Source organism: Ochotona curzoniae, unplaced genomic scaffold (genome assembly GCF_017591425.1).
Source record: "Ochotona curzoniae isolate NIBS_2020 unplaced genomic scaffold, NIBS_Ocur_1.0 contig_908, whole genome shotgun sequence".
Lineage (NCBI taxonomy): Eukaryota > Metazoa > Chordata > Mammalia > Lagomorpha > Ochotonidae > Ochotona > Ochotona curzoniae.
Window position 1 is genome coordinate 14,955,544 of NW_024466607.1, and position 21,245 is coordinate 14,976,788.

The 21,245-nt window shown below is 59.4% G+C and overlaps 2 protein-coding genes across 2 annotated transcripts in view; both read right to left on the reverse strand.

Moving 5' to 3' along the window:
- Positions 1-789: 789 nt before the first annotated feature.
- Positions 790-1,107, reverse strand: UCN2 (urocortin 2). Its single transcript, XM_040994876.1, has one exon. It carries the CDS (start codon positions 1,105-1,107, stop codon positions 790-792), a length of 318 nt encoding a protein of 105 aa, XP_040850810.1.
- Positions 1,108-1,988: 881 nt separating this feature from the next.
- COL7A1 (collagen type VII alpha 1 chain) overlaps positions 1,989-21,245 on the reverse strand; it is a 29,696-nt gene continuing 10,439 nt past the window's right edge. Inside the window, exons 41-118 of the mRNA XM_040995001.1 lie at positions 21,125-21,160; positions 20,907-20,951; positions 20,791-20,826; positions 20,523-20,567; positions 20,335-20,370; positions 20,206-20,241; positions 19,866-19,898; positions 19,653-19,706; positions 19,520-19,579; positions 19,391-19,426; positions 19,205-19,285; positions 19,059-19,094; positions 18,862-18,906; positions 18,550-18,621; positions 18,338-18,382; positions 18,076-18,102; positions 17,882-17,911; positions 17,676-17,756; positions 17,564-17,599; positions 17,453-17,488; positions 17,283-17,363; positions 16,972-17,007; positions 16,521-16,583; positions 16,383-16,427; positions 15,512-15,547; positions 15,402-15,437; positions 15,205-15,300; positions 15,060-15,095; positions 14,947-14,982; positions 14,816-14,863; positions 14,542-14,577; positions 14,337-14,459; positions 14,051-14,251; positions 13,926-13,961; positions 13,797-13,850; positions 13,593-13,661; positions 13,472-13,516; positions 13,306-13,368; positions 13,150-13,194; positions 12,871-12,906; positions 12,734-12,769; positions 12,561-12,605; positions 12,398-12,430; positions 12,255-12,317; positions 12,118-12,153; positions 11,955-12,035; positions 11,788-11,856; positions 11,624-11,659; positions 11,508-11,549; positions 11,295-11,339; positions 11,162-11,206; positions 10,553-10,588; positions 10,411-10,470; positions 10,167-10,274; positions 9,915-9,986; positions 9,748-9,783; positions 9,572-9,631; positions 9,411-9,455; positions 9,245-9,280; positions 9,097-9,132; positions 8,964-9,020; positions 8,749-8,820; positions 8,277-8,348; positions 8,064-8,099; positions 7,590-7,670; positions 7,348-7,401; positions 7,204-7,257; positions 7,071-7,133; positions 6,680-6,742; positions 6,479-6,595; positions 4,600-4,677; positions 4,451-4,504; positions 4,306-4,354; positions 3,667-3,699; positions 3,435-3,521; positions 2,957-3,049; positions 2,517-2,723; positions 1,989-2,230 (exon numbers count right to left, since the gene is read on the reverse strand). Coding sequence (XP_040850935.1) covers positions 2,530-2,723; positions 2,957-3,049; positions 3,435-3,521; positions 3,667-3,699; positions 4,306-4,354; positions 4,451-4,504; positions 4,600-4,677; positions 6,479-6,595; positions 6,680-6,742; positions 7,071-7,133; positions 7,204-7,257; positions 7,348-7,401; positions 7,590-7,670; positions 8,064-8,099; positions 8,277-8,348; positions 8,749-8,820; positions 8,964-9,020; positions 9,097-9,132; positions 9,245-9,280; positions 9,411-9,455; positions 9,572-9,631; positions 9,748-9,783; positions 9,915-9,986; positions 10,167-10,274; positions 10,411-10,470; positions 10,553-10,588; positions 11,162-11,206; positions 11,295-11,339; positions 11,508-11,549; positions 11,624-11,659; positions 11,788-11,856; positions 11,955-12,035; positions 12,118-12,153; positions 12,255-12,317; positions 12,398-12,430; positions 12,561-12,605; positions 12,734-12,769; positions 12,871-12,906; positions 13,150-13,194; positions 13,306-13,368; positions 13,472-13,516; positions 13,593-13,661; positions 13,797-13,850; positions 13,926-13,961; positions 14,051-14,251; positions 14,337-14,459; positions 14,542-14,577; positions 14,816-14,863; positions 14,947-14,982; positions 15,060-15,095; positions 15,205-15,300; positions 15,402-15,437; positions 15,512-15,547; positions 16,383-16,427; positions 16,521-16,583; positions 16,972-17,007; positions 17,283-17,363; positions 17,453-17,488; positions 17,564-17,599; positions 17,676-17,756; positions 17,882-17,911; positions 18,076-18,102; positions 18,338-18,382; positions 18,550-18,621; positions 18,862-18,906; positions 19,059-19,094; positions 19,205-19,285; positions 19,391-19,426; positions 19,520-19,579; positions 19,653-19,706; positions 19,866-19,898; positions 20,206-20,241; positions 20,335-20,370; positions 20,523-20,567; positions 20,791-20,826; positions 20,907-20,951; positions 21,125-21,160 — 4,404 coding nt within the window. The 3' untranslated portion in view covers positions 1,989-2,230; positions 2,517-2,529. The remainder of the gene's footprint in view (positions 2,231-2,516; positions 2,724-2,956; positions 3,050-3,434; positions 3,522-3,666; positions 3,700-4,305; positions 4,355-4,450; positions 4,505-4,599; positions 4,678-6,478; positions 6,596-6,679; positions 6,743-7,070; positions 7,134-7,203; positions 7,258-7,347; positions 7,402-7,589; positions 7,671-8,063; positions 8,100-8,276; positions 8,349-8,748; positions 8,821-8,963; positions 9,021-9,096; positions 9,133-9,244; positions 9,281-9,410; positions 9,456-9,571; positions 9,632-9,747; positions 9,784-9,914; positions 9,987-10,166; positions 10,275-10,410; positions 10,471-10,552; positions 10,589-11,161; positions 11,207-11,294; positions 11,340-11,507; positions 11,550-11,623; positions 11,660-11,787; positions 11,857-11,954; positions 12,036-12,117; positions 12,154-12,254; positions 12,318-12,397; positions 12,431-12,560; positions 12,606-12,733; positions 12,770-12,870; positions 12,907-13,149; positions 13,195-13,305; positions 13,369-13,471; positions 13,517-13,592; positions 13,662-13,796; positions 13,851-13,925; positions 13,962-14,050; positions 14,252-14,336; positions 14,460-14,541; positions 14,578-14,815; positions 14,864-14,946; positions 14,983-15,059; positions 15,096-15,204; positions 15,301-15,401; positions 15,438-15,511; positions 15,548-16,382; positions 16,428-16,520; positions 16,584-16,971; positions 17,008-17,282; positions 17,364-17,452; positions 17,489-17,563; positions 17,600-17,675; positions 17,757-17,881; positions 17,912-18,075; positions 18,103-18,337; positions 18,383-18,549; positions 18,622-18,861; positions 18,907-19,058; positions 19,095-19,204; positions 19,286-19,390; positions 19,427-19,519; positions 19,580-19,652; positions 19,707-19,865; positions 19,899-20,205; positions 20,242-20,334; positions 20,371-20,522; positions 20,568-20,790; positions 20,827-20,906; positions 20,952-21,124; positions 21,161-21,245) is intronic.

Here is a 21,245-nt window from a genome sequence, read left to right on the forward strand (position 1 = left end):
AGTCACATCACATTCACTAAGTGCTTCCTGCAGCCAGACCCTCAAACTTCACAAGAAATCAAGGAGGAGGGCGTTGATGCTGGTTTACAAATGTGCTCAGGACCGTTCTGCAAGGCTGGCGGAGAGCTGGGTGTGGTCCGAGTCCCAGGTCCTGCTGCCAGGTGTCCAGGGCTGAGGGTGGGACAGCGCCCAGTTCTGTGCTGTGCATGCTTCCCGCAGGGCTCAGGGCGGAGGACTGTCTCCTCCCAGGTCTCACATGCCCTAGTAGTTGCCAGACTTGGAACAAGCGGCATACTCTCCATCCCCACACAGGTGCACATGCTGTGGCACAGATGTGTCTATGTAGCTGCTTCCGCTGGATTTGCCCTGGCTGCCCCATCCATCTGGGGTAGGTGCTGCCCAGAGGCACAAAGCAGGTGGCACCTGTCCACCAGCCCCATCCTGGGGGAGACAGATCCAGCCCCACAGCCCTTAGATGCCTCCTGGAAGTCACATGATGGTCACCACTTGTGGCAGAGTCCAGACACAGTGTGATCCTGAGACATGGCAGGACTCCCCCGGCGGTGGCCGTCCATGGCAGTGTCCAGGCTGTCCCAATCCAGAGATGTCTAGGCCACAGGTCCATGCACCCCGTGACTTTGGGCACTCAGAAAGAGGTGACACCACATGGCAGTGGTCACAGTCACGTCCAGGAGCACTCTGCCTAGATGTGGCCCCACCCAGCTCTGTCACCGTCTTCCAAGGCTGCCTGTCCACAGCCCCCCATATCATGACCCCTCTCCCTCAGGCTCAGCGGCGACCTACCTGGGCCAGGACCCGGGCATTGGCGGCAGCCCGCTCCCTGGCAGCTCTGGTCCGGGCCTGTTCTAGTAAAATCTGCAGGAGGCCCATGGGGACATCCAGGGAGAGGGCTATGCGGGGGCTGAGGCGAGGGCGCGGGCTGGGGTAGCCCCAGGTGGTGGTGGGGGTCTCCAAGGCTCCAGGACTAGGAGTGGTCTGTGGGCAATTCTGAGGGAGGGGCTGGAAGACTGGGGTGGGGGTCGCTGGGACAGCCAGGACCCTGACCAGGGTCAGGGTCAAGGTCAGGAACAGAGCTCCCCTGGTCATCGCTTGATCCGGCTGCAGGAAGGGAACAGGCTCAGGATGAGGGCTCTGGTCAACCAAGGCTCATGGACATACAGTAAGAGAGGCAGGGGTAGAAGGAGAGAGGCCATGGGTGGCAATGAAGAGACAAGGGCAAGTCAGAGGCAGAGAAGGAAACAGACCAGAAACAGAGATGACAGCTGACAGATGGACAGACAGTGGGAGGGGATAGGAGATGAACAGGAAGTAAATCTCTCATGAACCCAAGTACAGGGAGACTGGGCGGAAGAGGCTCGAGCCCGTGAGAGACATGAGACACCGAGCTTCCCAACAGGGGCTTGCAGCTGATGCAGGCAGGAGGGGGCAGGCACCCAGACCCCAGGGAGCCCCTTATCCAGCAACCTCCCTCAACCCAAACCCCAGGGCTTCCCAATCCCCAGGCTGACTCCCATCCTACCTCAGGCAGCCTCCTCTGGGAATCAGCGGGGAGGCCAGGGTGGGTGCTGCTGCCTGCAGGCAAACCCTCAGCACCCATTTATGACCCCCAGGGTGGGGACAGGGACGTGTTTCAGGCCTGAGGCAGCCCCCATCCCTGTGACTCAGCCCCTCCTGGGGAGTAGGGAGGACACACCCTCCTCCCCCCACCCCATCTACGGTTTTCCGGGAACAAGTTGGGGTCTGAGGGTCATAGGACAATGACCAGGGCTGTGCAGAGGGACTCTGTCCAGGCAGGACAGTCCTGACACCCTCCCTGGGAGGGAAAATCTGCCCCCCAACACCTCCATGGCCTCAGACAGTCACAACAGGGGCCTTTGAAAACAGCAGCTTTAATCCGACCCCCCTAAAATCAGCACCATGTCATCGCCGCGTGAGTCCAGGGGCAGAGGGGACGCCAGCCACCTCCGTTCACTGACCCCAGTCACCCCCCCACCGTGAGTCATCTGCTAGTAAGGCAGGAGCCACAATGGGGGCTTGTCCACAGCGGGAAGGCTGGATCCATGAGACCCAGTCACTTAAGTATGGGACACGGGACACACATGTGCACGTGCCTCTAGCACCAAGGGGAGGGGCACAGGGCGCTGTGAAGACCCTGGCTCCTCCAGGGGACACAGGTAAGCATGTCGGTGGCCTTCAGCTTGGGCAGCACCTGGGCAGGGCGAGTGGGAAATGATCTTTTGCCCCATGACTCCTTCCCCCAGCGTGTGGGCCCTCAGCACCACCCATGACCAGGCAGGGAAGCCACTGGGGGAGCTGAGGCCACAACAGATGCAGTGGGGGAGGTCCATCCTCAGAAGCAGGCAGAGAAACTGCCAGGGACTGCTTATTGAGCTTCTTTGGTGTAGGGGCTTGCCTGTGGTCCCCTACCTCCCCCAGTCTGAGGGCACTGCCCCAGGACCTTGTCCCCAGAGTTGAAAGGCACAGGGAGAGCATACCTGTTGCAGCTGTTCAGGGGTCCTGGGTCACGTGGGGTTGGCAGCGCTGCTTACAGGCCTCAAGAGTCCCAAAGCGGTTGGCATTTCCTCCACAGCCACCATAAACAAAGGGCCGACAGGCCTCAGTGCCATCGGGCCCAGCACGGTGGTACCAGCGCAGGGTGTAAGCAGTACAGGAGCCTTCATCCAGGGGCAGCGAACAGGGGTCTGGGCCCACTAGAGTTGAAAGGAACACAGGTGAACAGGGTTGGGGGAACCAGTGGAAGGCCTGGGGCCCATCCAGGGGCAGCGAGCAGGGGTCTGGGGCCAACAAGGTTGGATGGGGGCCATGGAGCAGGGCCATGGAGGACCAACAGAGGGCCTGAGGCTCATGTGAGCTCAGCAAGGACCACCCCTGCCCACCAAGCACCAAATCCTTCTAGGCCAAATCCCCTTCTCACCACTGGCATCCCAGGGCACTTCAGGGTCCTGGTACTCCTCCACAGAATACTCCGAGTACTCAGAGTACTCATCATCCTCAGGGGGCCTCTGGGCTGCAGGTGCAGAGCGTGGGGTGAGGGGCAGCATGCCACCCTCCTCAGGCTGCACAGAGGGACTCCCAAGGACAGGCGCTGGCCCAGTAGTTCAGACATGGCTTGGGATGCCTCCAGCCCTTATTGGAGGCCTGGATCCCAGACCCTACTAGCTCCCCATTCATGTGCACCCCAAGATGCAGCGGGCTCAGGGGGTTGGGTCTGCCACCCACACAGGAAGTTCTGGTTGAGTCCCTGCTCCCAGTTTCTAGATGGTCCTGCCACAGCTGTTGGGGACATTGGACATTTGGATGCAGAATTTCTGTATGTGCCTACACATAGAGACTACATACACGATGCACATCCTGCAGGCATGAGTATCCATGCCCCAGTCAGCAGCCCTCACCTTCCTCCTCCACATGAGAGACCCGCAGTACAGGCACAGGGTGCAGCTGGTGGTCAGCAGTGTCTGCAGCATAACTAGGGAGGGGTCCTGGAGTGAAAAGCAGGGGGAATCAGGCCCTCCTTGGGCCCATGATGGCAGCCACCCCAGCCACACCCCTGCTAGGAGGACCTGAATGATGGGCTGGGCAGGGTTTCAGGGCCAACAAAGTTCCAAGAACTGAAAGTTTACTCACGTGATCCAGATGCACTAAACTGGCCCTGGCAGGCTGGGAGGGAACAGGGCAAGCAGCAGAGAGGCAGATAAAAGGATGGGATGGTGGAGATAGACAGACCGGAAGACAGAGACACACGGTGGGGAAGGGATAGCAGGAGAGAATGACAGAGGGAAAAGTGAGTGGTGGAGAGACAAAAGGAGTGAGAAAGAAGAAAGGCCAAGAAGACGGAAGCCAGGGATAGAAGGGTGTTGGGAGCAGATGAAAAGACAGGAGGCAAAGGTGGAGGAGCAGGTGGGCATGGATGGAGCAAAAGCAGCAGAGATGGGAGACACAGAGCATCACTCTGATGCCCCTGGGTTCCCCACAGCTGCACCTGCTGGGACAAGCTCTGCTCCTGCTCCAGCCCTTCCACACTGGATGTGCAGGGATACTCAGTGGCCAGCCCTGTCTGCCTGGTATCTGCCTTTCCCAGGGCAAGTCCTGCAGGACCTGGGTCTGTGTGTCCATCCTTCTTCCCCAACCCCTGAGTCACTGATCCCTCCCAGTCACCCTCTTCCTCTCCCCTCCCCCACTCCAGCTGATCTGTCTGCCCTGTCCAGGGGGCCCAGGGTGGGGCAGGCACAGGAGCCAAGAGACGCCAGGCTTGGCTGCACTTACCACAATGCTGACTCATCTCCTGACGCACAAAGGCCCGGATGTCATCCTCCTGAGAACACAAGACCACAAGGACAATGAGGACCCCACGGGTCACAGAGGGGCAGCAGGGGGTCGGGGGCTCCAACCCGCCTAGGCCCACACTTACTGTCAGAGCAGCTTCTCCCTTCTGGCCACGAGGGCCGACGGGCCCTGGCCGCCCCTGGGCAACAGATGATATCGGGCTGGGGACTCTGACCTTGGAGACACCAGAGGTCACCCCAATCTTTGATCTCAAGCTCAGAAACCCCCACTTACCTGCTCACCTCTCTCCCCTGGGGTCCCAGGTGCCCCGGGAGCTCCCACCACACTCTCTCCAGGAGGACCTCGTTCACCCTGGGAGACACAAGGACCAAACGCATGGGGTCAGAAGCAGAGGGGTTCAGAGAGTTAAGTGCCACCATCCCAAAGGGGCACCTGTTGACCTCTAGCTGCAGCTTCACTTCCAATCCAGCTCACTACTAATGTGCCTGGGAAGGTAGTGCAGGGTGGATCCCAAGTGCTTGGGCTCCTGCACTCATGTGGGAGACCTAGAGATTCTAGCTCTTGGCCTGACCCAACTCTTCTGGTTGTTAATACTATTTGAGGGGAGTGAACCAGTGGGTAGAAGATTCTTTCTCTCTCTCCTTTTCTCATTATCGCTCTGCATTTCAAATAAATAAATAAACCTTAAAAAAAAAAAGCCCAGCATGATGGCCTAGTAGCTAAATCTGTGCCTCGCATCTGCCAGGATCCCACATGGGTGCCAGTTTGTATCCCAGCTGCTCCATTTCCCTTCCAGCTCCTGACTTGGGACCTGGGAAAGTAATAGAGGACAGCCCAAGGCCTTGGGACTCTGCACCCATGTGGCAGACCCAGAGGAGGCTCTGGGTTCCTGGCTTCAGAATGGCTTAGCTCTGGCCATTGTGGCCACCTGGGGAGTGAATCATCAAACAGAAGATCCTTCTTTGTCTCTCCTCTCTGTAAATCTGACTTTCCAATAAAATTATTTTTATTGTGTATGGGCTGGATAGTGGAGCTGGTTAGGTTGAACTAGGCTTCAATGCCCATTGGCATGTATGAGAGCTGAATGGAATGTGCGAGAGATTGGACTAGTCTGCTGCACATACAGGCAAGCACGGGAACCAGGGCAGGGGGCGGGCCTGGTGGGGGTTATTGTGGGTCGCTCCAACTAGGCTGCAGCTCCCACTGGTTTATGTGAGGGCCGAGCGTGTGCTGGGCAGAATCAGCCTGGACTGCAACACCCATTGGTTCCGGTGGAAGACAGCACTGGAAACAACTGACCCAGCAATTACAACCACCAGGTGATTGGGGCGATGGACTGTACCGAGCTCTGTACTTGCAAGTACACAAAAGAATCTGGTCTGGGATCACCTCAAAGTTTCTTTGGGGAGCTCCCCAATCGAACTGCTGGACTCAGAATCCCAACCATGAAGAGAAGTGCAGGTTCCATGGTCTGCCATGGAGTGCAAGTACCAGAGCTGAAGCTCTTAAGAGGCTCAGACAGAGCAGTGGATAGCATAACCAGGTGCACATGAAGGATATGGCAGTCTATCAGAACCTGCAGAGGACACCTGGTACCATAACAGAGGACAGAACAAATCAATCAACTACCCCAGCCATATGTTGGCAGTGAAAAACAGGGCAAACAGAGACTCTAAGATGGACTATGCCAACCAGTGAATTCTGCAGTGACCTCATTGTGTTTAGAATGGCAAGATTTGCAGCAATTCATAACTGTTGAACTATCAAAACCATTTGAGCAAGACCCTTGGTGCATGCCCCACATCAGGGACCTGGGATGGGTGGGAGACTGGGTGGGGTTTCTCCCTTTATCTCTTCCTTTACCCCAGATACAGGAAAAACAATGTGGAAATAATAATCTTACCCACTTTTCTGTAGCCCTTGAACCTTTGTGCCTTAATTAACTATGTAAAGATTGTCAAAAATAAAGAAAAAAAATACATAAATAAATCTTAGAGAAAAAAATCTAAAAACAAACAAACAAAAAACAAACAAAAAAAAAATGTCAAGCAAGTTGAGGACCATAGCCCCCTGAGGCTGTGGCCAGGGGTTAGGAGCTGCCCCAGAAGGACAGGGGTCAAGGGGTCAGGCCTCAGTCACTTGGGCCTCTTACCTTCTGGCCCTGCAGTCCTTCGGGGCCTTTGGGACCAACACTCCCAGGTGGCCCAGGGAGACCTGGAGAGCCTTCATTGCCCCTTGGGCCCGGGAAGCCCCCAACTCCTGGGGGCCCCTGGGGAGAGATGGGACTATGTCAGCAGCTGGAGCCTCCAGAAATGGACCCATTCCTCTTGGGGCACCCTTGGCTTGTACTTACCCGCTCCCCTTTCTCGCCTTGGTCACCCTTGGGGCCAGGCTGCCCATCAAAGCCCCGGTCACCCTGGAAGGCAAGCAATGTGAGACCCTCTGCCCTTTTGTCCCTTCCAAACTGCTCCCCACCCTAAAACCCCAAGAGCCCAAGCTTCTGAACTGCCTCCTACCCCAGAGCCCCATGAGCCCAAGCCTGTAGCCTTCTCTGATCTAAGTACCTGCAACCCTGCCAGCCATGACCCTCTTCAGCCCCACAGCACCCCCACCTGCTTCACATAACCCCCTCTTCCTGCTCCCATTCTAACTCCTCATCCTGACTCCAGCCCAACCATCCTGGATCCCATTCCCCTTCAGCAACATTCCCCATCCTGGGTCAGCCCTCTTGGGAGACCCTGTACCTTGGGACCGATCAGGCCCTCCTTGCCGGGGGCTCCAGACTGGCCGGGCATGCCAGGCTCCCCCTGCAGAATAGAAAACATGAGTTGCGCCCACGTCCACCAGGCCCCTCCTCCCGGGATGTCCCCCACTCACCATCTCTCCCTTGCGTCCTGCCAGCCCAGGCCGGCCAGGGTGACCAGCTTCTCCCTATAGGCATTAAGTGGAAGGGTCAGCTTTGGCCCCTTACACCCCTGGCATCTCTGTATCCCAGCCCTCAAGAACCCAGTGTCTCTGTACCTTGTCCCCCTTCTCGCCATCCAGGCCACAGGCTCCCTTTATTCCCCGTTCACCCTGGAAGAGGAAAGTACAAATGAAAGCCACCTATAGACCCCACACCTGATGATTCCCAACCTAAGACCCCTCCAATCTGTAACCTAATGCCCCCTACTCAAACTGGACACCTCCAACCTCAAGCCCAGAACTCCCCCCACTCCAACATCAGGCCTCCCTGGCCTGAGAAAAACCAAGTACCGTCCCACCTTGAGGCCCCGGGGACCCATGAAGCCAACATCGCCCTTGTCACCTCTGATACCAGGGACTCCATCCTTCCCTGGAGATCCCTGGAGGGAAGAGGAGTTCATGTGAGGTCATGGGAGGTCAGGGAGAAAGCAGAGGACAGTCTATGGGCAGGTGTCTGGCTGCAGGGGACAGTAGGGGCTGTGGTCTGCATGCCATATCTGAGTGCCTAGATGCAAGTCCCAGGCTCCTGCTAAGGCAAGGCACAACTCAAATAGGTGAGTCCCTGCAGAAAACCACCTTTGGTGTTAGGCAGAGGGCGTATGGCAGGAAGCCAGAGTCATGGGGACATGAGACTCCATAGACATCAGTTACCATCCCAGAGCTCCCTAGGCAATGGAAAGACGTCCTGAGAACATAGGCCACTGTAAGCTCAAAGGCTACCTGTGGGTGTGACCACCTGGAGGTGGGGGTCTTGTGCAAGTGGGGCCTCTTACCGGCTCGCCAGGGAGCCCTGCAGCACCAGGTTCACCCTGTGGGAAACACAGATTGGGAGAAGCCTTTGGACATGACTGTCCCATGCTGGCCTGGGCCAGGCTTGGGAAGCACACAGATTGTGTGCAAACACCCACGCAGCTAGTGGAAGGGAACTGGACATGAGCACAGGGGCATGCAGCTTGTGCCCCAGGAGCCATGGGGGCAGGACTTGCCTTGGGTCCTGTCAGTCCACGAGCTCCCAGCAACCCGGCTGAACCCTTGGCTCCAGGCTCTCCCTTGCTACCCTGTGGGAGGGACCAGGACAGAAACTAATCAGGACCAGACCAGGCCAGTAGCTTGTAGCACGACAGGAAGCTGCTGCCTAGGGCAGAGCTCCTTAGCAGCATCACCACCTCCCACACAGCGGCCTCAGTGCCCCAGCCCAGGCTGTGGTCCAAGCAGTGGCTCCTGCCCCTCCCTCTTACCCAAGGTCCCAAACCCCATCTGGGGCACCCCCTCTCACCTCCCATGTCACTACAGAGCCACATACCTGAGAACCCCAACCCGACACTACCGACCAGGGACCTGCTTGGAGCCCCTGTGTCCCCAGCCACCTCACGGTCACCAGAACCCAAAACCCTCCCCTCTGCCTCTCTACCCAGCCCCTGCCCTCATAGGTCCTCTTCTACACTCCCTGCCCAGTACCTTGTCACCAGGGTCCCCATTGTCGCCCCGAGGTCCTTTGTCACCATCCATACCACGAGGCCCTCGTTCACCCTGAATCCAGGTCAGAAGTTAAGGTCAGGGGCTGCAGACCCCTCACCCTCTAGGGGGATTGTGTGCTCAGATCCCTGGGCACATGGAATCCCCATAGTTTAGGGTGGGATCCACTCCCACTCACTATGTCCACGCCTACTCACCATGTCCCCCTTGGCTCCTCGTGGACCCGGAGGCCCGACGGCCACAGCTGAGTCACCCTGAGGGGCAGAAGTGGTCAGTGGAGCCAGCAGCACCCTAGTGCCCTGCCCCTGGCCTCCCCCAGGTCCCACTCACCTTGTCACCCTTAAGCCCGGCAGTGCCCGCATCCCCCTATCGAGCAGAGGAGTGTGAGTTCCATCAAAGGCAGGAATCTGCGTCCTGAGCTCAGGGTCCAGCCCCCACCCCTCACCCACCCTAGGAGGCCTTTCCCACATCTTCTTACCTTCTCCCCACGCTCGCCCCGATTGCCGGGGGGCCCCTGGGACAGAGAAGGAGGCTATGAACTAAGAGAGGATGGAAGGGGCTCTGGGGGAGATATGGGAACCCCAAAGGACCAGGGTGGGTGTAGGACAGGGGCAAGGTGGTAGGGTATCCAAGAGTGAGCCTACCATGAGCCCACGGGGTCCCTCCTGGCCAGGGCGGCCATCTTCACCCTGGGTAGTGACACAAGGCTCAGTGACACAGCAAGGGCTGTGGCAAGGGGAGCTGGGTTGTGGCACCTGCCGCAGCTCCCACTGTGGCCTGGGACAAGGGCATAGGACATACGTACCCGGATGCCTGGTTCCCCTCGCTCGCCTCGGGGCCCAGGTGGCCCTGCTCCAGAGTCTCCCTGGAGACCAACAGGACATGGGGGAGATGAGGGAGTGAGTGGGGCAGTTGGTGGGGAAGGAGGGTCCCAGGAGATTGGGATGGGGGTATGGGAGAAAGCCAGTCTGTCCCTCCTACCTTGTCTCCTTTGACACCGGCAGCCCCGGGTGCACCCTGTGGTCAGAGGGAGGTGTGATCCTCCACGTCCCGACCCCAGTCCCCGCCTCACAGTGTGGACAGTTCCCATTACCAGTCCTCCCGTGGACAGACACCTATACGCAAGGCCCTGTGCTACTTTCACTCACCGCAGACCCTGGCGGTCCAGGTGGGCCCAAGAGGCCCGGGGCGCCTTCTCTGCCTGGAGGGCCTGCTAGACCCTGTGGCGAAAAGGGGGCAAGAGAAGAAGACAGTAACTTGGGGAACCCTCCTCTACCTCTGTCCCCTGGGACCTGGAGGCCCTCAGGGCAGGCTCTGAAGTCCAGCCCCCTCCACCCCCACCAGCACATTCCAAGGTCCCAGGGTCACCAAGTCCACACATGCTGTTCCCAATGCCTCACCCGCTCTCCGACTGGGCCAGGCTGACCCATCTCCCCACGAGGGCCTGGCTGCCCAGGGAACCCCACAACACCAGGAGCACCGGGGGGGCCCTGGGGCCCAAGATCTCCCTGGAGGCAGCAGAGAGAAGTGGTCACAGCAGGTGCCTCCCCATCACAATTCCCTCCTCTTCCTCCTCCTGCTACAGGGAACCACCCTGCTGCCGCCCTCCCACACACACACATTGGCCATAGGTCACCAACTCACCTTGATGCCGGGAGGACCAGCTGGCCCAGGGGAGCCTTGGAGCCCAACTCCTGGGTCACCCTGGGAGGGAATAAGGGGTCAAACTGGATTCAGGGACTGCCAGGACCATGACACCAGCAGGGACCCCACCAAAAACAGGTACCTTGTGACCTTTCAGTCCTGGAGCTCCTTTCTGACCCTGGGAAGACAAAGCAGATCCCAAGTGAGATGGCTGGGATGGAAGTCAAGCCGGGCATTCCCAGGGGGGCTCTCACATGTGTGAGGTGAGGAGAGCTTCACAGGATCCCAGGCATGACCATGGAGTGAGCACACATGGGCAGAGGGTATCTGCCAGTGACCACAGGCACACAGCCCAAACATGTACACATGTGCATGGGCACCCCTGGGGGGATGCAGTTTCTTGAGGGTTCAGGTGGGAACTTTGACTGGTCTAATTCCAGCGAGCTCAACCATGACCATAGCCACAAACTTGGAACAGACGGGGGCGAGCAAGGAGGTTTATAAACATATGACTAAGAAAAGCCTGCAGCTGTGCCCTGGACTCAGGCAACAGTGCATGCGTGTGTACTCAGACACGCTATGGAACAGGGGACCCAGGGCAGGCACGGGGGCTTTTGGTGGGGTGTGGAAGCCAGGAGAACAGGATCTCCATGTGCTCCTGAAAGCCACAACACACAGCCAGACGCAGACCACAGTCACAGCACTCCTCTCCCCTAAGCCAGATGTGGACTGGCCAGATCCCTGGACTCACATCTTCTCCAGGGTCTCCAGGCTCCCCCGCACGGCCAGCTTCCCCCTGCGTGAAAGGGATGGTGAGCAGGCTTGGCTGCCCAGCTGTGGTCCCCTCTGTCCAGAGCTTGGACCCTGGGGCCAGGCCCGCTCACCTTCTCGCCCCGTGGCCCTGGCAGTCCTCGATCACCTTTGGCTCCCTGTGATAGGGAGGACCACACCATGGAACAAAACAGGTGTCAGGCCCAGAGAGATGACATACAAGGTGGTCAGGGCTCAAACATGGGATATGTGATGGAAATTGATGGTCATGAGGGAGGGGGACCTGGGGGTCAAAGGTCTCTGTTGTCAGCAGGGGCCACACTCACCGGTTCCCCCACCAGGTCTCCGGCAAGGCCTCCAGGGGCTCCCTGTCGAGAGGAATCAGTGGGCCTCTGTGGCTTCTAGGCAGGGGATCCCTACCCTCAGACCTCTCCTCACTTACCTTCTCTCCCTTGGCTCCTGGGGGCCCGACCACAACCTACAGGAATGGCTCCATGAGATGCCCAGCCTCCTCCTTCGTCCCACCCCGGCCCTGCTGTGCCCCACAGGACCCGAGACCGATGCTTGGGGGTAAGCAGGAAAAGCAGGGGTGGGGTCAGAGATCACCTGTCCAGGGGCTCCCACAGGTCCAGGTTCTCCTTTAGGTCCCACGGGGCCAGGCAGACCTGGTGACCCCTACGGGAAACAGCATGAGGAGTCAGCCTCAGCAATGTTCCACTGCTGCCATCACCCCACCCTCATGGCCCAGGCCTGGCTCGGCCAGTGGCACTTACTGGCACTCCAGGGCTTCCTCGGTCCCCATCTTTTCCATTGGTGCCATCTCGACCTGGAGCTCCAGGCTTCCCTGTCTCCCCCTGGGGTGGGGAGGTGCTCGGTCAGGAGACTGCATGTGAACCCCGACCCCTGGGACCCAGCCCCCGATCCCCATAGACTTACCACTTGTCCAGGCAAACCTGGGGACCCTTGTGGACCCTGAGGGAGAACAAGTCAGGGGTAAGGGTGGCACAGGGTAGGGGGCAAAGGAGGACCTAGGAGATCATGGGAACCAAGGGAGGGACCGCAGAGTCACTTACCACAAGGCCTGAAGGGCCTGGGGGGCCAGGAAGTCCCACAGCTCCAGTGGGTCCAGGCAAGCCCTGGGGGGGAGGCGCGAAAGCTCAGGATGTGCCTGCCCCTCCACCTTCCCACAACCTGTCCCACGTTTTGGGCCACTCACCCGTCCTGGGGGCCCCGTCTCTCCAGGCTCCCCCTGCAAAGTACCCAGAGGCCATGTGTGTTCCACTGCAGCAGTGACATCTCCCAGGCTGCAGGCACCTCCCTGGGCACCCACATGGCTCCTCCTCCTCCCACGTGCACAGACCACCTTGTACCACACTCACCTTCAGGCCAGACGGACCCTGAGGTCCTGGAGGACCAGCGAGACCCTAGGGAAAAGCACCCAGGGCAGGAGACTGTTTCAGCCTCACCCCCTGGGCTCAGGGATGAACGTGAAGGAGGCTGTGCCCATCTTCCCCAGCTCCCTATTGGACGGTGCTCCCTGTCAATCACTCACCGGGGCACCAGAGGGTCCAGGGTCTCCATGATTACCCTGTTGGGAACAGAAAAAGTCAGAAGAGAGGAGCCAGTCAGAGGAGGAGAGGGGCTGGGCATTGGGTAGGGCAGGAAAGGTGAGGGCTCTCGGGTACTCACAGCTGGTCCAGGAGGCCCCCTAGGACCCTGCGAACCCTAAAGAGAGAGGGGGCTATGAGCCAAAACCTGGACCTGCCACCTAGGGAACCCACTTCTACATCCCCACCTCTCCCAGGCACAGATTACCCTGCACCCTTCCTGAGAGGCACACACAGGGCCTCCCACTCCTGGCCGACACAGTCACCTCTCATGAGTGTCCTGCACCTGTGTCCCTCCCCACAAGTCACACATGCAGCGAAGCTTCCAGAGCCTGGGTCAGGCACTCCTGCTCCAACTCACCGGCTTCCCCTCAGGTCCAGCCACTCCTCGCTCTCCTGGCAGACCCTGGAGAGAGCAGGTTTAAGGCCACTTGCCCTTGCCTTGCTCTCCACCCACTAGCACCCCAGACTGCCAGAAGTAGGGACCCAGACAGTGGCCCAAAGGCCCAGGACTCACCGGGATGCCATTGTGCCCCCTCTGTCCAGGATCTCCCTGCTCTCCTTTGGTGCCTGGCATACCCTGCAAGCACAGGGCTATGCCTAAGCCCCTAGACCCTGCCACCATCCCACGGGCACATGCACACACCCTGGGGTACCCCACAGAGCGTAGGGGGAGGTCTCACTCTGTCTCCTTTTGGGCCTCGGTCACCATCGCTGCCTGGCTCCCCCTGTGAATCCAGGGAGTTAAGTCAGGGACTGGTGTCCCGGTAGGGGGCAGGCCCCAGCAGCACTCCACACACTGACCTTGGCGCCCTTGAGTCCCGGGGGTCCTTGCTCTCCAGGGGCTCTGGGACCTGACTCATCCACAGCCACCTGCAAGCAAAGTCACAGGAGATAGCTGTATTTGTAACAGAGGCATGGGCAGTCACGCACATCACAGGTCACAAAACGTTCCAGATCGTGGCCTCCCAGTCAATCACAGACCCAGGGAAGGTCTGGGGTTATTACCTTGGGCCCAGGAGGGCCAGGTGGTCCAGGCGGTCCGGGAAGGCCGTCTCTGCCCTGTGGAATAGGAAGAGGTGAGTGATGTGCAAACATGGCCTTCAGGGGGCCCTTGCCCCTGGGGACCCAGCTTACCTGCTCTCCAGGGGCCCCCTTCTCACCACGTTCTCCCTGAAATGCAAGTAGTACAGCCAGGGCCACTTCCACAGAGAGCCCAGATCCTGGGGACCCTGGCCTTCCCAGCCAGACCCCAGACTCACCCTCTCTCCTGGCCTTCCTGCCTCTCCTGCAGTCCCAGTCTGGCCTGGGAGCCCAGGAATCCCAGGCTTTCCAGGCTCCCCGGCAAGGCCAGGTGGCCCTGGGGGGCCTCTCTCACCAAGGGCCAGGCCTGGTGGCCCCTGAGGCCCAGGGTCTCCGCGCTCTCCCTTCAGCCCACGTTCTCCTGGGAAGCCAATGGGGCCCTGGGAGGGCAGAACAGAAATTGGGGTGCATAGCCCCACACCCCCACTCAGGTGCACCCCACCTTTAGCAGCCACACTTTCTTACCTCCTTGCCGGAGGGACCTCGTTCACCCGGGTCTCCCTTGGGGCCACGGCGCCGCTCCGGTATGGGCAGGAAGCCACCAGAACTCTCATCCCAGCTCTCCACAATCTCCCGCAGGGCAGATGGCTGATAGACAGCAAGGCTCAAAGCAGACAGGCCCCTGTCTGCAGGCCCCATCCCTACTCACTCCCAGCTCCCAGCTACCCACCTTGATGCCAGCTGTTTCCAGCAGCCGCTCCACATTCTGGGGACACAAAGCAAGGTGAAGGGCAGCCCCAAGGAAGATGACCCCCTTGCCCCACCCACACAGAGCCTCTCTTCCAAAGTTGGAGGGCTGGCTTGGGTTTAGGCTCCAAAAACCCCAGTGGGACAGAGTTTCAAGCCCCCAGGCCAGAACCCATGGTAAAGGGACAGGGCTAGAGAGGTAGCCCTTCAAGGGCATGACAATGGGAGTCAAAGGCAGGGCCTCAAGGCTTTCTCACCACCATGCTCCCAGGTTCTCCTCGGGGGCCACGCTCTCCAGGAAGGCCCTGGAGAGACAGAGACAAACTTCCAGGTGTGCCTGTGTGAGTGTAAGGGTGACCTTGGCAGGTACAAAAGGCAGGGGCCTCACCTGCTCCCCTTTGGATCCAGTCTCTCCACGGTCACCCTGAAGACAAAGAACCATCAGAATGTCTCTCTTCCCTGGACAGTCCCTCTCCCACTTCCCAACAGAAGCACTCTCACCTTGAGGCCCACACTGCCTGGGACGCCAGGAAAACCCTGAGATTCAACATAACACAAAGGGGTCAGCCAGACCATGGTGTCCGCAGGTGGGCTCTCACTTCTGCAACATTGCCCCCCAAACCTGGGAAGAACCCTGGACGCTCACCTGGCCAGGAGGGCCGACTTGTCCGGGGAGGCCTGGAGGACCCTGCGGACCAGGGCTACCTGCAGCTCCACGTTCACCCTTGGGGCCATCGCGACCCTGTAGAGGACACAGTCAGCATCAGATCCCAGACAAGTGTGGAGCCACATCTCACAGGGTCAGGTCAGGAGTCACAAGTTGCAGGGAACTCAGGCACTCACTTCTCTCCCAGGGGTGCCTGGATCTCCCTTTTCTCCCTAAGGAAAGACCAGGATGAATCAGACAGGACCCCAGCATGAGGCCAATGCAGGGCTGAGGTGAGGAGCTTTACCTTTCTCCCGTCTTCTCCAGGGTCCCCAGGTTCTCCCTGTGGGCAGAGGACTCCCATCAGCTCAAACAGTCCCTGATATCTGCCCGCCAGAGACCATCTTGGCAGATTTCAGATGACCAGGGCCCCAGGGCTGTGTGTCTGCAGCTCCGTGCCTTGGTGTGACTAAGGATGTGGCTTTGGGACCACCTGTCTGGGTGATTGTGTGTGTCTAAGGGTGGCCTGTGGAGCCGCCTGCTCATTTAGCAGAACCCTATACATGAACTCCAGAACCTGGGTGGGACATAGAGCTTTGTATCCATGCACCTCTGGGTTGAGGAGTGCCTCTGTGTCCCTGGGAAGGGTGTGGAACTCCAAGGGTCTCAGTGTGTGTATGCACGAGACTGTGTGTCTCAGTTTGTGTCTTCTATATCCATCCCCAGGGCCTTGAAACACTGCATCAGCAAAGCTTGTGCATATCCCAGGACATAGGGGACTGTGAGCACGACGCCTGTGTCAGTGCGTGTTCCAGCAAGTGTCCAGTGGCACAGCCATGGACATGCACCCCACCCTGTCTTATATATGATCACACATAATCCTAGGCCCATGTCTGAACACATACCAGAGTCCGGGAGGGCGTGACCATGCGTCACATGGGTGTGCCTGTAGCTGTAGCTTATCAAGGCACGTGCTGGCCCCTTGGGTCACCAGTGGGCCCTTCTGCCTCCCTCATCACCACATGTCTGTGAGCGTGCACAAGGCCCTACATGTTTGAGCCAGGTAGGCAGGTGTTGGCAGGTAAGCTACGTGTGACCATATGTGTCTTGGGTGTCACCTGGGCACATGGGCTGTGGTCCTGGCAGGTTCAGCCACAGCTGCCCTGGGCTAAACTCACATTTTTCCCATTTAGGCCAGGCTTGCCATCCTCGCCTGGCTTTCCCTGTGGGAACAAGAGCATTGTGGCAGGTCAAGGTCTGGAGGTAGAAGGTAGCCCAAAAAGGGGCAAAAGGGCAGCATGAAGGCCTGGACTCACCAGGGCTCCGGGGGACCCAGGAGGGCCAGGAGGTCCGTGCTCTCCTCGGAGGCCTGGAAGTCCCTGGAAAAAGTTTTTGCTAGGACCGAGAGGCCTCTAAGGTCCCCAGGGCCCACCCCATGCCTGGGGGACCCCACTGAGACCCTTATCTGATATTGAGACCTCCAAGATTGGGGTTCTTATTGAGATCCCCCAAGTCATAGACCTCATGAGCTGGGGGTGGTACTTCTTGCTAAGATTTCCAAGAGAAGACCCCAGAATTTGGGCAGCCTATCAAAACCCTCCCAAGGCAAAGAAAGTCAGCAAGGGGGTTCTCCCCTAAAGCCTGCCTGCAGGGATACCCTCCCAGACGGGTCACAGCCCCTCCTCCTGCAGACACTGCCCGTGGTAGTCTGGCTCCACTGAGCATGGCCCCAAGCCCTTCTCTGTCCCCATATTTCCCCTCACTCACGTCTCTCCCTGGGTCCCCAGCTTTGCCCGCGGCACCCTGAGGAAAGACACAAAGTCAGGGAGTTCACATGGTCACAGGGTGGGAAGCCCCACCTGCGAACAGGGCCATGGGTCCCTGGGAACTCAGGGTCAGCGTGCAAGGAAAGCATCCCCCACCCTCCATCCTCCCAGGCAGGATTCTAAGGGAAGACACAGACAACACCTCTGGCCCCAGGGCCCACTCAAGGCCATGGCCAAGGTAAGGCTGAGGCCTAAAGCCCTCGTATAAACAGTCAGGGAGGGGGAGGAGCAGCAGGGATGACCACAGCTCACATTCAGCCCCGGGGGGCCAGGGGATCCTGGTTTGCCATCCAGCCCACTCCGGCCATCCAGTCCTGGGGGGCCTCGGTCTCCCTAAGGCAAAAGAGCAGTCAGAGGTCATGGAAGCCAGATTGGACCTAAGGCCTGGGTCTGCCTGCTGGAAAACTCCCTCACCCTCTTACCTTCTCTCCTACTGGGCCTCTGACACCTGTGTCTCCCTGGAAAAAGCAAGATCAGGTGAAGGGTGAAGGTTAGAGGGGGACTTGGGCTGACAGGTGGAGGGTGGTACTCACCTGTGGTCCTGGGGGCCCCCGGAGCCCATCAGCACCCTGAGGAAGGGAGCAGCAATCAGAGTGAGCCTCCCTCTCAGCCTGCCCTGCCCCTGTCAGGACCACTCACACTTACCCTCTCCCCAGGGACTCCAGGAGGGCCGGGATCACCCTTAGGTCCTCGAGGACCTTCCTGTCCACGGTCACCAGGCTCTCCCTGTGGCAGAGATGAACTTGCTTAGCGAATGGCCCTTGAGGCACAGCCATGCCAAGACCTGGCCTGACAACCATGCAGATGCCTTGGCAACTTCCCAGCACTGCCCCTTCCACAGACTCCAGTACCTTCTCTCTGGCTCCAAGTCCTGCATCCACCTGCCAAAGAATAACCAGGGAGAGAGTGGGTGAATAAGGGGCTCCAGGGACCCTCAGAACTATCAGGGGAGTGGGAGCCAAGGGAGGAGCTGAGGGGACACAGTGTGGGGACACTGCAGGGCAGGTGAGGAAGAGAATAATGGAGGACTCAGCTTAACCCTTACCAGCCGTCCAGGAGGTCCTGGGAGGCCCTGGGAAAGGAATGGTCATGGTCAACAGCAGCCTTGAATTCTCAGGGCACAGCTCAGCTCAACTTTGCCCCCTAACAAGTTCCATGTAGCACCCAGCAGGCAGGCCAGGCCAGGGTGGCTGACCTTGGCCCACCCCAACTTGACTCTGGGTCCCTGGATGCACAAAAACCCAACCACCAGCAGCAGTTCTGGGAACCCTCTGCTCCTCCAACAGCCAAACCCCAGCACCACTCACCGGCTCCCCTCGGTCACCCTTGGGCCCAGATGGTCCAGGGCTGCCCTGTGGAAGGCCAAGGAGTCATGGTCAGGGCCACACAGACAGTGGTTCCGGAAGCAGGGTCGAGGGACCTTTGGTGGTTGTGATGGGTTCTCAGGAAGTGGGGTTCTATGGTGGGCTGGAATTGCATGGTTAGGGGTGGGTGCGATGAGCCAGGGGTTGGGACTCACATTGCGACCATCTTCTCCAGGATCTCCCTGATCTCCCTTCTCACCCGCAGGCCCCCGAACTCCAGGCGGTCCCTGGGGAGAGCAGCTGGCCTGAGCAGGGCCCTCCCAGCACAGTACAGGTTGCCCACAAGTCTCTACTGTATCACGCTTCCCGTCCCTCTGACATTTCTCTCACCTCGTCTCCCCAAGGCCTCCCCTCCCTTCACCCTGTTTCCCCCTCCAGGCTTCCCTCACCTTTATGGCCAGTTTCTCAGCCTCACCTGCAATCCCTTTATCACTCCCACCCCCTCCCAGCCTGCCACCAACACTCACCCGAAGACCTCGCTCCCCTGCTTTGCCGGGCAATCCTGGGTCTCCCTGGTGGTAGAGAGGAAAGTCACCCAGGCAGATGACCCAGGCCCTAGCTAACCCGGGGGGTCTGGCAGGGGTGTAGGGCCTGGTGGAGCCCCCAACCCATCAGTCACAGTCCAAGGGTAAAGCAGCCAGCACTGCACGGCGCATAGCCTCACCGGGGGGCCCTCGTCGCCTTTCTCTCCAGCTTCACCCTGTGAAGAAAGATGGTCAGCTCTGCTCCTCAGACCCCCAGTGATGCCTGTAGCCGCTCTTTCTCTCCCAGCCCCTTCAGCTCCCCCAAACCCTCAACTCAGCCTCTTACATCTCGTCCTCGGGGCCCGACAGGTCCTGCAGGGCCAGGTCGCCCAGGGTCTCCTTTTTCCCCAGAAGGCCCCATGTCACCCTGGGGAAGGGTGGGGAGACAGAGTGAGCATGACACAGCATGGGCCATGCTCATGGGGAGGGAACCCCAGAAATGCCGAGGCCACCCTAGATCACAGGTACTCACGGGGGGTCCTGTTCTGCCAGTAAGGCCAATGGGGCCCTGGAGGGGGTGGGAGAGGCAGCAGGACTTAGTCGGGGATCCCAAGCATCACCTCACCCCTAGCTATCATACCCCACACCACCAGTCAGTCACCCGGTCTCCAGAGTCTCCTTTGGGGCCAGGGTCTCCAGGGAGTGCCAATCCAGGTGGGCCCTGCAAGGTGGAAGGGTGAGAAGTCAGATGGGTGTGACCTCCACCTGCCCCACCTGTACTGTCCCACACTCACCCGTTCCCCTTTCACTCCAGCAGCTCCTCTGGGCCCAGAGGGCCCCACATCTCCCTGGGGGCAACAAAAACCATCAGTGCTCCTTCCAGGCTCCCATCCCCTTCCCCCAAGCAACCCAGTGGCCTGGAGGGACCTTATGGTCTTGAGGACCTCCAGGCAGAGCCAGAGACAGGCCCTATGGCATTGACCTCAACCCCCACCAGTATGATTTACCTTCTCTCCTTTGACTCCTTCACTGCCAGGTCCCTGAAAACAAATGGGACACACTCAGCTTGGCCCTGCCTGGAGATCTCAGGACCAAGGGTTAGACTGGAAGGGGGGTGCTCTGTAGGATACAGGGGGCTCCTAGGGGTCACAGGGCAGGGCTGGTCCCAAAGTTCATGCATGTTTCCCCTAGCAGCCAAGGGGTCACAGGAACGCAGATGAGAGGCTGGAGGCAAGATGGTACACGAGGAAGGTCCTGCCACTCTGGGCCTGCCCTGGGGCCAGAGCTGGGGGCTGCAGCCCTGTGTTGCTGAGCAGTCCTGCACTCAGTCCTCCTTCCCTCACTCACCACCACTGCAGGGGCTCCCGGCTGACCAGGCTCTCCCTGCACCAAGAGGACAGGGGCAAGCACGGGTCAGAGACCCACGCAGGAACCCAGGGTGCCCTGCCATATCCCTGCTCCCGGCAGGTGACCAACCTTTTCTCCTCGGCGGCCTGGGGGTCCTGGTGGTCCCTGTAGTGGAGATTCCATGAGCCCAGGAAGGGAGGGAGGGAGGGAGGCAAGAAGAGCAGAAAAAACTCCACTTGCCCATCCCACTCCCATCCTCACATCCCCTCCCCTCCTGACCCTGGCTCCACCTCAACCCAGGGCAATCACAGACTCACTTCAGGACCCTCAGCTCCAGGCCGGCCTGCCAGCCCCGGCAGTCCCTGCAGAAGAGGAACAGGAATACTAGGTAAATGGGAGATGAAATTAGGAGCCCAGCAGGAGTAGAGGCCAGGGATGAGGCTCGAAGGGGCACCATGCACGGCTGGGATGCAGGTCGGCAGGGGTCAAATTCAGGGTGAAGGAGAGTTGAGGGCAGGAGAGAGAACCATGATGGGGCATGGAGTCTGGGTCAGCTGGCAGTGACATCAGGGCCAGCGGCCTTACCTGAGGTCCTGCCAGGCCAGGGGATCCACGCTCGCCCTGATTGGAACAGTAGAGATCATAGCCGAGTCTGGCTCCAGCACCTCCCAAGTCCCCAAATCCTCCCTTGCTGCACTTACTTTCTCTCCAGTCTCACCCAAGGGCCCTGGCAGCCCTCGATCGCCCTGACGAGACATGGGGAAAGGAGAGGATTTTGATATTGAAACCCAGAGAGGGTGCCAACTCCAAACCTTCCAACTGAGGGCAGGTGCAAATCCTCCCACCTGCCCTTCCAGCTTCCCCTCAATCCCAAGGCACTCCCCTGCCCCAGGACTCTGCCCTCCGGACCCATACTCACTTTGGGGCCAGTGACTCCAGGAGGTCCCCGTGGGCCCTGAAAGGAGGACATGTGGAGGTTCTGAGATGTGGGTGGTTTGGGCATGAGGGTTTAGTCGGGCTTGTTGGCTGAGGGTTGGGGC